The 14,132-nt window shown below is 34.3% G+C and overlaps 1 protein-coding gene and 1 long non-coding RNA gene across 2 annotated transcripts; both read left to right on the plus strand.

The window, feature by feature from the left end:
* The first annotated feature begins 839 nt into the window (after window positions 1–839).
* On the plus strand, window positions 840–12,312 carry LOC139977263 (uncharacterized). Its single transcript, XM_071986551.1, has 7 exons — window positions 840–2,359; window positions 3,462–3,512; window positions 4,901–5,002; window positions 5,739–5,763; window positions 6,194–6,237; window positions 11,692–11,871; window positions 12,155–12,312. The coding sequence occupies exons 2-7, from the start codon at window positions 3,503–3,505 to the stop codon at window positions 12,310–12,312; spliced, it is 519 nt and encodes a 172-aa protein (XP_071842652.1). The 5' UTR covers window positions 840–2,359; window positions 3,462–3,502.
* A 162-nt stretch (window positions 12,313–12,474) lies between these two features.
* On the plus strand, window positions 12,475–14,132 carry LOC139977559 (uncharacterized). The gene is made up of 3 exons (XR_011796594.1): window positions 12,475–12,713; window positions 13,671–13,779; window positions 14,053–14,132. It is a non-coding gene; the product is annotated as an uncharacterized lncRNA (long non-coding RNA).

Raw genomic sequence — 14,132 nt, forward strand, 5'->3', positions numbered from 1 at the left:
AGGGTGTTTAATTTAGTGGCCGCAGCATGTGTGTATGTTTAGTTTTAGATAGCATTGTAAGAACAAGCGCAAATTCTAAAAAATGTATAATGTTTTGGTTCGGTGTCATCACGTCTCCAAGTTAGACATATCAAATACTATGAAATGTAAACACTATCATTCTGTATTATTATGAAACGTCTCCGCTTTGAACAAAATCTTATTACTTTTGTAAGGTGAGTTGTAGTACATCAAATGGCTTTAAGCAGCATTTTGAAACATGTATGAAAGAACCAAAGAATAGCATATATTCTCATCAGCTTTTCATTAAAATTGGCGAAAATCACCTTAGCACTTTTATTTCAGGAAAGTCAACTCACTAATTGAACATTGTCAACGAGATCCAAGTCTTACTACACTCTTAAATATTCATTTTACTACATGGCATTATATGTAAATCGTCTTCTGATGTACGAAACATCACCAACTTTTGTTACTATCAGCAAATCTTGTAAAATGAGTGCAAATAGACATGTACTTCTTTGTCTGGAGAGTTGACGTGTCATTCTTTATGTGGTGTTACTTTATCCTTGGATGTCAGCGATTTAGCCTTTCCGTTTCTTGCCCTGGGTATTCTCCACGTATTTCATCATTTTCATTGTGGAGAAACATGTGCTATTTCGATATCTTTGTTTGCGTTGCATGTAGCTGGTTTCGTGGAACTGGTATACTTATAATTACGTTTTAATTATATTTTTGTATTAAAACTGCTCTCCCTTAGTGCAATGAACTCTTACTTCTTCGTTGAAGTTTACAAGCTTTTACTTTTTGAACTGGAATAGTTAATTTTACCCAAATAATGTACGTTTATGTGCTAGAGTCACTGTTGTGGGATGCAAGATCCCAACAACTGCTCTATTATTTTGTGACATAAGAACTAGTTCGATAACTGTCCAACAAAGGCCTATCCGCCTTAAATTAAAGTTTGGTTCCCAATTACCGGTGGTGAAGTTGAGTTGAATCTCGGCACATATGTGTGTCACTCTGTCAGCTGTCAACGAAATATGAGAGGGAAGAGTGTAGCAGTTGGATGCTATATTTGTAATCAGTGGACTCATGTCAAATGTTCTAAAGTGTGCATTCAACAATACAGATGTCTTGCATTGCCTGATGATGATTTTAATACTTGATTGTGTGCAATATATTTTCTACTTTTTACATGTTGAATATACTCACTTATTTCAAGAGGACCCAGTGTATATAATCCTGGTTATTCTATCACTAAGAAGTATCATGATCTTCATTGCACTAAAACGCCTACCTCTGATATTACTGGTGCTTTTTCTAAGGTCGATACGTTGCAACCAACGTACTCATTTAAATCTTAGAATCTGAAAGGGAACCAATTTCTACGCGTAGCACTGTGTCTGGCAGGGATCCCAATTAGAGGAAGTTGGTTTATATCTGGCAGGGATCCCAATTAGAGGAACTTGGTTTATGCCGAGAATCCTATGGTGGATGTGGTAAAGATGGTTACAAAATAATACCTTTACCCTCCTCTACCCCTCTCAACTAAAACAAATTGAGGTAGATCATCCCAAAGGTAACCCCATGAGAACACCCTGTATTTAATAACCACAATCTCAAGGGCTTGAAACAGGGATGCCAGATGTCTACAAGTATTTTTTTGTCTTAACAGAGTATTTGATGTACACGTTTTGAACAAATCTCTACATTAGCGTTCAGAAAAAGCACCATAAATTTTTAACTATTAACGCGATTAAAATGACTATTTATAGCAATGTACATCTTTATGTTCGACGAGTTCGATATGAGCAGTTTTACTTGCTTTAGCAAACGTGCTGTTTAGATCAAATCTGATTGTAGACTTACAGCAGTCTCAATTTTAAAATCAACTTCAGTATATATTCACTTAATCACCACTATCTCTGAATTACCTGTTATATCTTATTTTAAGAAAGTCATTGAAATATTATGCCGACAAGTCGAAAATACTCCTTTGCTGTCTGCTATTGTATGATAAGAAACAATATTGCATTTTTTAACTATGACAAACTATTGAACAGTTGAAAAAAACGTATGTTTGTATTTCTCAAATGTTATTATGCATATAGGCTACATTTATCGCATTACATGTGACTCCAACGTTTTATGCTTCATTGACGTTTCGTTCAGTTTATGCTACTTTACAATACAAACGTGTCGTAATAATATGTGCTGCTCAATGATTTAGCTGTCAGTTGTTATTTTTAACCCGACAAATCATCATCTACTATTTTTTCATACGTTTTAATTTCAATTTTTGCAGCTAGTGTAGTGACAACTGAACAACAACCTTTCACCGATCCTCAGTCTTTAGGTTTGTGGAATTTCCAATCTTTACCTTTATGTTTAATTGCATTATTTGTTACAAAATCGGCTTGGTATTCGAACCAGTACGGTTATTTTACCAAATTTCTGTGTCACTCTTGAAGGTTTGAACACTGTGCATGATTTATAAGTAAGAGAGTTGAGACAGGTTTAACTGTTTTGTCAGAACATGAGTATTGTGTTACCAGATATATATATATATATATATATATATATATATATATATATATATATATATATATATATATATATATATATATATAATTTAGTGTTAATTTTAAATGAAAAGTTAAAGATCTGTAACAGAAGGGCCTTTGTCGTTAAGAATTCACAAGTCTGTGCGAGAGGAAGAAACCGGGATACAACATAGGTATATTCACCTATATGTGATAATATTGTACACAATATATATGAACGTTTATGCGGCTATGAAATGTTGTGCCACCTTTTTGCCCTCCTGCACTTAAAAATCAAACTACAATTGTTTATTCCCAGACCCTAAGAAATACAAGGCCTCGTTGCAACTCATAAATATCACGGTTATCACATCATTAACATATACAATTCCAACTACGGTTTGATACAAGTCGTTTCTGAAGTTTGTTTTATTTAAATTATATAAATTATACAAAAAGTAATCGAATGGTCTGAAGCGACTCTTTTCGAAACAGATACGTACCAATTGATTGCAACGTTTTACTTCTTTGTTTTTAATCCATCGATGACCAATGGTACAATGCAATTTTTTTCTAAATTTGACGTACTTATAATATCAAACACATTTGCAGTTTAATAATTGATTGTCAAGAAGTAAATATATATCTCAATGGTTTTAATAATTTGCATAATCTATACCATTTATTATGATTTAGTTGACGATATTAATTTGCAGCTAGCACAACAACAAAGGAACAACCATCTAACAATGATAATATGTCTATAGCTAAGGGTAGTTTACAATCTCTCATGATCAGTTATCTTTCATTGCTAGAAATAATTTGCATACTCTATACCATTTATTATGATTTAGTTGACGCGAAATTCCGTGGATCCCTATTTTTATTGTTTTCATATAATTCCCAAATTTGCAGATGGCGCAACAACAAAGGAACAACCATCTAACACTGGTAATATGTCTATAGGTAAGTGTAGTTTACAATCTCTCATTATCAGTTAACTTTCATTGCTAGCAATAGGATTGGTATTGCGATGAGTATGACTAATCTTTAGAATTTTTTTTCACTGTTGACGATTTGAATACCAGCATGATATACTAATGCTAGAGAGAGGGGTTAAAAATATCGGTCTCGTGCTACCAAATATGTGTAAGTGTGAATGTTTCTTGGAACATATGAATTAATGACTCTCAAAATATCCTCTTGCAAATCTGGGATTGATAGCCGATACATACGTTTATCAGATAATTAGAGAGTTGCATAGTGAGGGTAGGCTTCTTATGGTACCATTAGATACTTAACAGAGAAAAAAAGGTGTCATTGGCAACAAAAACTTCGCTTCAAAGATGGGATACCCTGTCCTTTGACACACTTCCGGTGTAAAGAGTCCTGTAATGCTTCGGAGCAGACACCAACACAAGTTAAGAACTGTGTTTTCTTCTACCTTTTATTTACTAACAAACGAAGATCAATGAAAATATACATAATGCCATTTCTTAATATGTTTGCTTGCACTACTCAATATATGAAGAACTTTATTTTTCAAAGGCTGATTGACCCTCTTTCAAACTTATAAAAGTTTTAAAGAACAAACACCTCGGAGCTGTTTTCACAAAATATCTTCTCCTTTTTAGTTTACATAGTACATCTGCTTTTCGTTAATTTTCACGATTTCCTACGAAAATATATAACTTAACTGCAGTATAAGAAAATGTATTTTATCAGCAATTGCAGGTTTTATCCATCCAGCACACGGAGAGAGATGCTGCGTAATTTTCTTTTCTGTCTTTTTTTATTCTAAATTATACAACTTTGAAACTAAAGCCCAAACGCGACTCTATCCAAAGTGATTCCCCAAATCTCACTTGTCCGATTCATTTCGTCAACTATACTCAATCGATGGTTTACAAAGAAATGAGAGTAAAAGCAAATACAGTGCATTTCAAGAACTTATCTACTCACCTCAAGCAACCATCAATATCCCCAAAACAGTACACATTACCAATGCCTATTTGTATCCTACAATTTTGATAGTGTAAAGTGAAAGACGAATAAGGAAACATGAAAATTTTAAGAGGTGGATTTCCCAGATGAAATCATTATTAACTTGGCTGTTTCGAGTTGCTCACCATCTCTATTATAACAATATATGATGATCATTGGAAATCAAGTGTTACACTTGACTAAGACTTCGCCTTTGTAGCGAAAGCATTCTTCAGTAATTCGCATTAGATACAACGTCCCCATAACGTAATGTGAAAATGCAGAAAAATATGTTTGACATTTCTTCTCAATCTTAACGTGTACGGCTGTTCATAGTAACAATTATAAACGTATTCTTTCTGTATCTTCAGAATGCATCTATACAGGGCGTATTGCTGCCTGCATTGTAGAGGCCATCATCATTGTGGTGTTAATCATTGTAATCATTTATTTGATCGCACGTGACAGACTAGGTATGCCGTTTTCCTCTTCTTCTCTTTAAGTACATGTTTCTAGTATTGACTTAATATTTTCTACGTGGATGAAAAGTATATGGTCACATATTTAGCTGTAAAAAGATTACATACATTTTCAGTGTCTTTGACATCTAAATTCAGTAGAGTTTCATTTCGATAACGAGGCCCAATAACATCTTCACATATGAAACAAAGTCACATATTACATCAAAATTTAGCTTATTGAGCACTGATTCACCTACATGTGTATGAACCATTCAGAAAATTAAGTACTACAATATAATGTATACAACAAAAACAATATTTCAGTTAAATGATAGTGTATAAACTCTTTTTCAAAGTTGTTTAATTTATAATTAAATGGAGATTTTAAATTTACATGTATCAATATACCTTTCAATAGTTAGTTTCAATACTAAATATTGTGACTCATTTCTTTAACTTTCTCCGTAAAATTCCTCTAAAATGTTATGATTGCACCAGACAAACTAGTATTTTTTAACTATTTTGTTCAAAAGGGTGATATATGAGCGGCGCCTTGGGTCAGCCAAATAACCTTGTCTGCATTTCTCTAACAATAAGTAGCAAACATATGCCAGTGTAAAAAATCTACTATTAATTTCAGTTACTGCACAATGATTTTTAGTTTAAGCGCTTAAATACGTCATTAACTGCATTAATAGTTTCACTTTGTTATCTTGGCAATTTATTATATTGTTCTTGTTTGACAAAGGACCCGGAAAGAAAACAGAACCCAGGTAAGAATACTTTTTTTTTCCAAATGCACCATTTCGTTCTAAATTTACAATTGTTTTTCCTTGGGAGAATCCTAACCCTCCTTCATTAGATTCTGCTTCAAAGACCCCAGGGCAACAACCCTCGATTATTAAATACTTTATTCACATCTTGCCTCCCATGAAGAGCTAATTGTTTGGACAGAATGCACTATTGGACGTTTAAATCATATTTGTTATTTGGAAGAGGAGGTGGGGTGGAACACAGGTACCTCTATATAGAGGGAAATGAACCATGTGCAACCACACCCTATTCAAAATCGTTTATTCTCCTATGGCCCTTCCACAAAATTTCAGCCCAAACCTTAATTATTCGGGGGAAATTTGAATCCCTCCCCCTACACATTTGAAATCCACGCAAATAACTGACCATTCAGGTCTACTTCGTTTACAGATCCACTAACCAAATCGAAGAAATAAAAGGAGCTGAAAATAGAGGTAGATTGTTTAATTAATAATGTTGACATTTTTTTCAAATATAAGATGGATATTTCACTAACAGTTTGGCAATTTGTTACAATGTTATTTTGTTTTGCTAAGGGACATAAAGGGTCTGGTCCAGTTTGAAAATTTAAGAGGAGGTGGGGTATGGGGTATGGGGAGGAGGATAATATTTACAATTAAATTGTTAAAAGAGAAATATATGCCGAGCCCCATCCCTGTTCCTCACCGATGACCAAAAACTTGAGAGTTTCTCAAGTAACTTATACCTGCACTTTGTATTGAATTCGCTACAAGGTGGTCTACCAAATAAACTCTACCAACAATAGGGACAATCGCGTAGCATATTTTGTATCGCGAATATATGGGTTATATTTTCTATTTTTCTATTTTATTTCTTTGATATAATTCATATAACAAATTATGATGAATGTGGTCATGGCAAGCCTAATGAAAAGGTAACTGTTTCTAAAAAAAATTAATACACAAAAAGTCGTCCCCGTTTTCGCGTAGTGGCGAACGTGCACTTTTGGCGAAATTGAGTTAAATATTATTCTTACCTATTCGAGGGTGAAGAATCGGTTAAGCCGGGTTAGAAGTTTTAAAACTGTTTATTTTTTCGTTTTTTTCTGACTCATTTTTGACGAATGTCCACCTAAGACCCACTCTCGTTTTTACATACTGACGAATACTTTAGTAATCATTACAACCATTCAGTAACAATATTTGTCTAAGGTCCATGCATTTTTGCATATCGACGAATATGTCCCTTTGGAACAAGCCGAACATAACAACCATGTCATACTGACTTGAGAACCAACTGACTGCCATTTGAAAACACCCAGGATTATGGGAAGGTAATATCTGTATTAGTTCATCTCGTCATTTAATTGATTAATACAGTATTCATATACTACGGAAGCGTAGAAAGGACATGGTGATGAAAGAGAAACAAACTCGTCAAAATGACAAAATTCAGAAAAATGACGTTTTGCCGAGTTTAACAACTCGTCAAAACGACAAAATTATTTAATTTGCCGAGATGCAACAAGTCGTCAAAATGACAAAATTCTGAAAATTGACGTTTTGCCGAGATACAATAACTCATCAAAATGACAAAATTCTGAAAATTGACGTTTTGCCGAGATACAACAAGTCGTCAAAATGACAAAAATTTGAATCTCAACGTTTTGCCGAGATACAACAAGTCATCAAAGTGACAAAATTTTGAAAATTGACGTTTTGCCGAGATACAACAAGTCGTCAAAATGACAAAAAATTGAATCTCAACGTTTTGCCGAGATACAACAAGTCGTCAAAATGACAAAAATCTGAAAATTGACGTTATTGCCGAGATACAACAAGTCGTCAAAACGACAAAATTCTGAAAATTGACGTTTTGCCTAGATACAAAAACTCATCAAAATGACAAAAACCTGAAAGTTGTCGTTTTGACGATTTTTATCTCGGCAAAACGTCAATTTTCAAAATGTTGTCATTTTGTTGAGTTTGTTACTCTTTCATCACCATGTCCCTTCTACGCTTCCGTAATATACGATAGCATAACTCGTGAAAACAGAATGAGGTGTGGGTCAACAATAGCCTAGTGTTAGGATTGCAGAACATTCTATGCTTGTATCTGTTGCTATAGTAGCTATAGAGGGTAGACTGGAGTAACGCTATTTATCTCTACTGAATCGGTGTAACAGTGTGACTGTCGGTACATTTAATTAGAGCTGTTTACGTGTAAATGAGGAAACAGGTGGTGTGAGTCACTGACGGACATTGATGACAATGGGTGTAACTCGTATAAAAATGATGAATAAATCACTCAAATTTTAATTGTGACCGCGAAGACTACAATACCTAGACCAATGTTAATTAATTTAAGCCATTCTTAGAGTTAGCCTAACCATACCTAAGGATTAAAGGGAAGGAATCCCAAACCATCATAATGAACTTATATCACCAAGATCCTTGTGATGAACTTATCCCTAAAAAGTCCATTTTCTTGCACGGTACGGGAGTAAATTGGTTTTAAAAGTCGTGGCATGGACCAACTTTTTGCCAATGTGTAATGTCACAGTGCCACTTGGGATGGTTGGGGGGGGGGGGGGGCGATATAATGTAATATTTTGGTGTCCTGTCACCTTTTCAATGTGAATGTAAACAGTTCAATAAACAAATACCAGTTTTATGACAAATTAAAACATGCAAACGCCAGCTCATTTCCATTTAAGACTTCCTCCAGTCTTCAATTTCATATATAAATAAACGTTAAAAATGTAACATCTCCTTAAAGAAGTACGGTTTCTCTTAGCTGTTGGCGGCTTTGCTCATCACGAGCATTACTCTAGCCTAACTTAAAACTACCTTTTTCTAGCTAAGTAATACCTAGTTACATAATTGAAGGTCACATACTTTTACATGAAACTTTGGAAGGTACTAGCATAGTTTATACTTGAGTACCGTAGTTACTTTGCTACACAGGACGAGGAGGGGAGGAGGGTGGGCGTTTGGACCGAATTACTAGAAAATCTGTATAGCAACCTTTAATACTGTCTTGCCAAATCAATTAATGAAGGATCTTTTACGATTTATCGAAGAAACATCGCTTATTCATTGGCTGACACAAATTCTTCAAGGATGGTCCAGACAAGTAAGGTTGGATAATGGGTTATCGGAAATATTGGAAATAAAGGTTGGTGTGTCTTGGGGTGGGAGGAGGGGGTCCATTATATGGTATATTATTTACTATATATACTGATGAAATTAGGTCAAACTCACAAATTTATATAACAAAATATGCCGTATCATTTAGAATATTTAGAATACAATATACTTTTAGAAAAGGTAAATGCTGCTGCAAGACCTGAGTTTACAAGAATGGCTAATAGGATTGACAGTGATCAGAATAACCCTCTGTATACTGTACTAAAAACTCTCCTGCACAAATCGAGCAGAAATCTAAGAAATCCACACAAAATACCGAACGTAAGTTTACAACAACTCATTTATTTACCGTGCTGCTTTATACATTCCATTCGAGCACTTAGAATGTTTGTTATAGTCTGTTTGTTATATCGTTTTATGTAATAACTTTTGTATTAGTAGATGTATTTCATATGATATCCTATCATCTTGACATTTTCTCCCTTTTTACATTAGCTATTCTTGGACTGTTTGCTATCCTATCATCTTAAAAAAAACAACTTTTATATGAGTTATTCTTCTTGTTGAGGTGTTATATGACTCCTCTCTATAAATTTTATATGTATACTGGAAGGAAATAAAAAGAAGGAACAAGATACCGCAGTACAACTTGGAAACACTTGAACAATGACACAGTTATTTCCTTCTTTAAATCTGAGGATTCACACGAGGTTGGGTTGGATATTATGAATGTGCCTGTGAGCGTAAGAATTTTTTTATATGTATACTGGAAGGAAAAAAAAGAAGGAACAACATACTATTGTACAACTTGGAAACACTTGAACAATGGCACAGTTGTTGGGTTGGATATTATGAATGTGCCTGTGAGCGTAATACAATTTCACATTCCGTTTAAGGGGATAGTATAGTGGAATAGCTTCCCAAAGCGTTTGAAGGATACTTAGAAACTATTGTCAGAGACATTTCACGTAATACACTAACTTGAAAATGAAGAATTGCACACAATTTTCCGTAGTCTGTGTGCTTTATAAGAGTTCCGACTTAACAGATTACGCCACTGGAACTATTATTTTTGCAACTGCATGTGTTCACATTTCATCATATACCTTGTCTATTTTATACATTATAGAAAATGGTGGGGGTTCTTTAAAATAAATAGGACCAATATATAACCCTTTCTGCAGCCGGCTCTCCTTGCCCTCCCTACCTCAACATCTCTTTATCCGACACCCTACATTTCACCCAAGAAACACATACTAAAACACTTACATCCGCCCATAACCCATACAGATTCCTTGTCTATTTTATACATTGCAACTTAACGTGGGCGTTCTTTTTAAATTAATAAGACCAATATAACACCATTTTAACAGCCGGCTCTCCTTGCCCTATACACCACCTACCCTCGTCATATCCGACTCCATCCATGCCACTCAAGCAAAACATACTAAAACACGTATGTTGATACCTGCGTATAACCCATTCCTTGTCTATTTTATACATTCAAGTAAACCGTGGACATTCTTTTTAAAATTAATAAGACCAATGTACCACCCCTTCGATTATTTTCTTCTATCTTAAGGTTATTCCACCTAACCACCCCCCCTTCCTCTCCCCATGTGACAGTGAACATTCACGGTGTACCCTATGGCTACTACACACAAAAGTGACGAATACAAGTCTGTGACAGGACGAAACTTCAAAATTTAGTTCTAGCATAGTGACGAATGTGTGGCGAATGTCTAAAATTAACTGAAAATGACTTGACATAACGACGAATATGTTTACACTAAAATTACTACTATGTAAGAATTTTTTCGATCAGCAACAAACATGAGAACTCAAAGTTCTATTTGTTATATTTAAAATATTGACAACTTTCGGTAAAAAAGATCCTCTTTTAGTTACGCTATACTCAAGTCAAAATATGAAAATCTTTAGAACACGTTTTCTCAAAACTCACATTTTGAACATTCGTCACTACGCCAGAACGGGGACAAAGTGTTCACATTTTTTTTAAAACTTTTTTATTTTTTTATTTATTAAACATCATTTTCTATTCAATTTTGTCTGCCATATGAGTATTTGACCTAACGACCTGTACGATAGGGCAAGTAGAACAGCCACTTCAATTGATGAGCCGAAGATGTGCAAAGTTTGAATTCTTAAAAAATTAAAAGTACATCAAATATAACACAGACTGGCAGCAGTGTTCCTTAACAATAAACAAGATTTTGAATTTAATTTCCCACTTATCATCTGCCACCGAAATATCTCCTAACGGAAGCATACACTTTCATCGCTGAAATTGTATATTTTTTCGCAGATAGACGCATTGATGTGAAAGTAAATCTCTCAAGAAAAATTCTTCATGTCATCAAAAATGGCTTTAAGATCAAACAATGGGGAGACCAAATATTGAAACACTATGAAGTATGCACCTAGTAATGTAGCAGAGTATTCACTTTTGAAAGTGTTCAATAGCTTTTCCACTTAACTATCTGCTTCTAGAGGTTGCTTGATAAGCACAAAACAAGCCTGCCAATCATCTTATGACAATATTGGGTTCTCTATGTTGATAACAAAATCCATAGCACGGTTTTCAATATTCACTAAATTGGAGATTGGGAATAAGTGGTATCTAGCTATGTATTATGTTACCAAACACCATCAGTGTGACCAAATCACGACACGACTGGCAGTTGTATGCAATATGTATTATTCTTAAAGTTAAAGTTAGTTATGATATCACACCAAGTCACGCTTCCGTCTTTATAGCTTACATGGATCTGCAGGAACTTGAAGTTAATAAGAATAAGAAGAACAAGAATCTTGAAGTCCCAGAGACGAATGTGAAATTAGTTTCAAATTTACCTGGAAAAGGAATGTTACGATATCACAAGGCTTTGGTTATGAGAGCAGAAGGGAATCTAGAAGCTGTGGTCAGAACTTTGTCAGGTATTTACTTTGAATATTACCTTAGCAGACTAAAAGAAAGTAACATCTTCAATACATATTGTTTTACAATGACATATATAAAACATAACGCGTGTGAATGCAGTATGATATTGTAAGGAGAATGACTTGTGTTAACCCCGTCGACAATTTCATCGAATGTTATGTGATTAAAAGAGATAAAACAAACATTTGAAAACTCAACTCGTCCTAATCAAAGTGTACAGTGGATGAGACAGTGATAACCTCAATGCGTTTAACAATCTACTAACTGATTGCTTAACAGGTGATTCAACTTTGCGGATGAATAAATTACAAAGTTCAGAGGTTCAACACATATTAAAACTGCCCGGTGATAATAGTATTATGAAGCTTCTTGTATGGTGTGATACAGGTACGAATACTCGCACTTGTCAAAATGTGGTATTAACCATTCAACCTTAACAGTGCAGGCCTTTTTCTTGGCATATATGTTGTGCTCTAAGGAAATACTAAAATATATACAAATAATGACAAATGAGAGAACAAGAAAAATATATGATTAAAACTTGAATTCAATAAGGTCATTTTGTTTGTTCTTGTAAATAAACTACTAATCACTGATTTGCATTCGAATAACTTTATATGGTTACTACTTTTCAGTACCAAAAAATCTGATTTGTGAATATTAAAGCGGAGGAACTCTCTCAGATCACCTAACTGAAGAGTTCAGTTCCCAGAAAGTACATCAGTATGGCAATACTAAACAGAAGCGTTTTCAAGTTGCGGAGAAGGGAAACGCCGATCATTTACCAAAATATGCACTTCAGGTGGCGAGAGGATTAAAGTGTTTGACAACACATAGAGTAAGTTTATTCCACTCCAGTGTATTTTCTCCTTATAGTGGGAGGATATGTAAATCAACACATGTGGGAAATGTTAAATATGGATACGAAAATGGCACCAATGATATCAAATAGCCTTGGTCAAATCAACATCAGAAGAAGACTGATGATGCTTTACTTGTATGTGCGGCACAGCAAAACAGTGTGGCTAAGTTTATTAAAAGGGGTTAAGAACATGGACTGCCGTTAACGTTTATTTTTTAATTGTGCAGTCTTAATATTTATGATATGATCTCAGTTGTGACTGCTTAGGCACTATGATCCAAAAGATATGTACAATGGTTCATAAACAAGAACTAAGAGGAGAATAATAATGAAAAGATAATAAATACTTCCAAGCAACATATTGTCCAAAGGTGGAGGAGTAGTTTCTCCTGTAAATAATTACACTTCAGCAAACAACAAAAACATTGGGCCCAGGTATCAAAAGTTAAGGCTTTTTAAGGAAGTGCTATATCATTGATTCTCTTAGATTTCGATATAGTGCTTAATTACTTTACTAACTAACAATTGCTTAAACTGTATTAACAGTTCATCAGCCCCGGTCTTCGAAGTAAGAAAGTCTTGTTGACAGCGTCAGGGAAGTGCAAGTTATACAACTTTGTTTCTGTATAAAAGGCTAAAGAATGGACTGAATTAACTTGGAATGAAGTCAGTATTTGCTCAAAAGTGTTGTTTCCAATTTAGCTTAGAAATAAACTTTAATTAATTATATTTACAGGGATATTTATGTCCCCAATAGCTAATAAAACCTCCTATATTGTTCCATAAATACAGGGGATTTCATTCAAAGTACCGGATAATGAATATATACATATGTATGTGTGTGTATATATATATATATATATATATATATATATATATATATATATATATATATATATATATATATATATAAACTACATTTCTTTCGCACAGAATGTTCCCTTTCAGTGGATGCCTCCAGAGTTTCTCTTACATGAAACGATTTCTGCCGCAGGAGATGTCTGGTCATTTGGTGTTCTCCTCTGGGAAATTTTCAGTTACGGTATTGGAATTTAAATTATATAACTGGATATTGTAGATCATATGCGATTGAATCCTTTACTTTCTAAGTAGCTTGATTTCGTATTATTGCATGATAGGCCAATGGTGTTTTTGTATGGCATTGTAATTTAACATCAATGAAAAGGCGCAAATAATTTATTCTTTTCTATGCGTTGTAAATATATATTAAGCAAATAAAATTCCTTTTGGGAAATGGAAAAAGAAGACACTTTCTTTATTTCTATGGGGTATCCAATTCTTTACCGCTGTGTAGGATCGGAACCGTACCAAGGAAAAGCCAGAGCTGATGTCGAGAAGAGCCTTCGCGCAAAACAGCAGCTCCTTCCTGATAAC

The sequence above is a fragment of the Apostichopus japonicus genome, chromosome 12, assembly GCF_037975245.1.
Source record: "Apostichopus japonicus isolate 1M-3 chromosome 12, ASM3797524v1, whole genome shotgun sequence".
NCBI lineage: Eukaryota > Metazoa > Echinodermata > Holothuroidea > Aspidochirotida > Stichopodidae > Apostichopus > Apostichopus japonicus.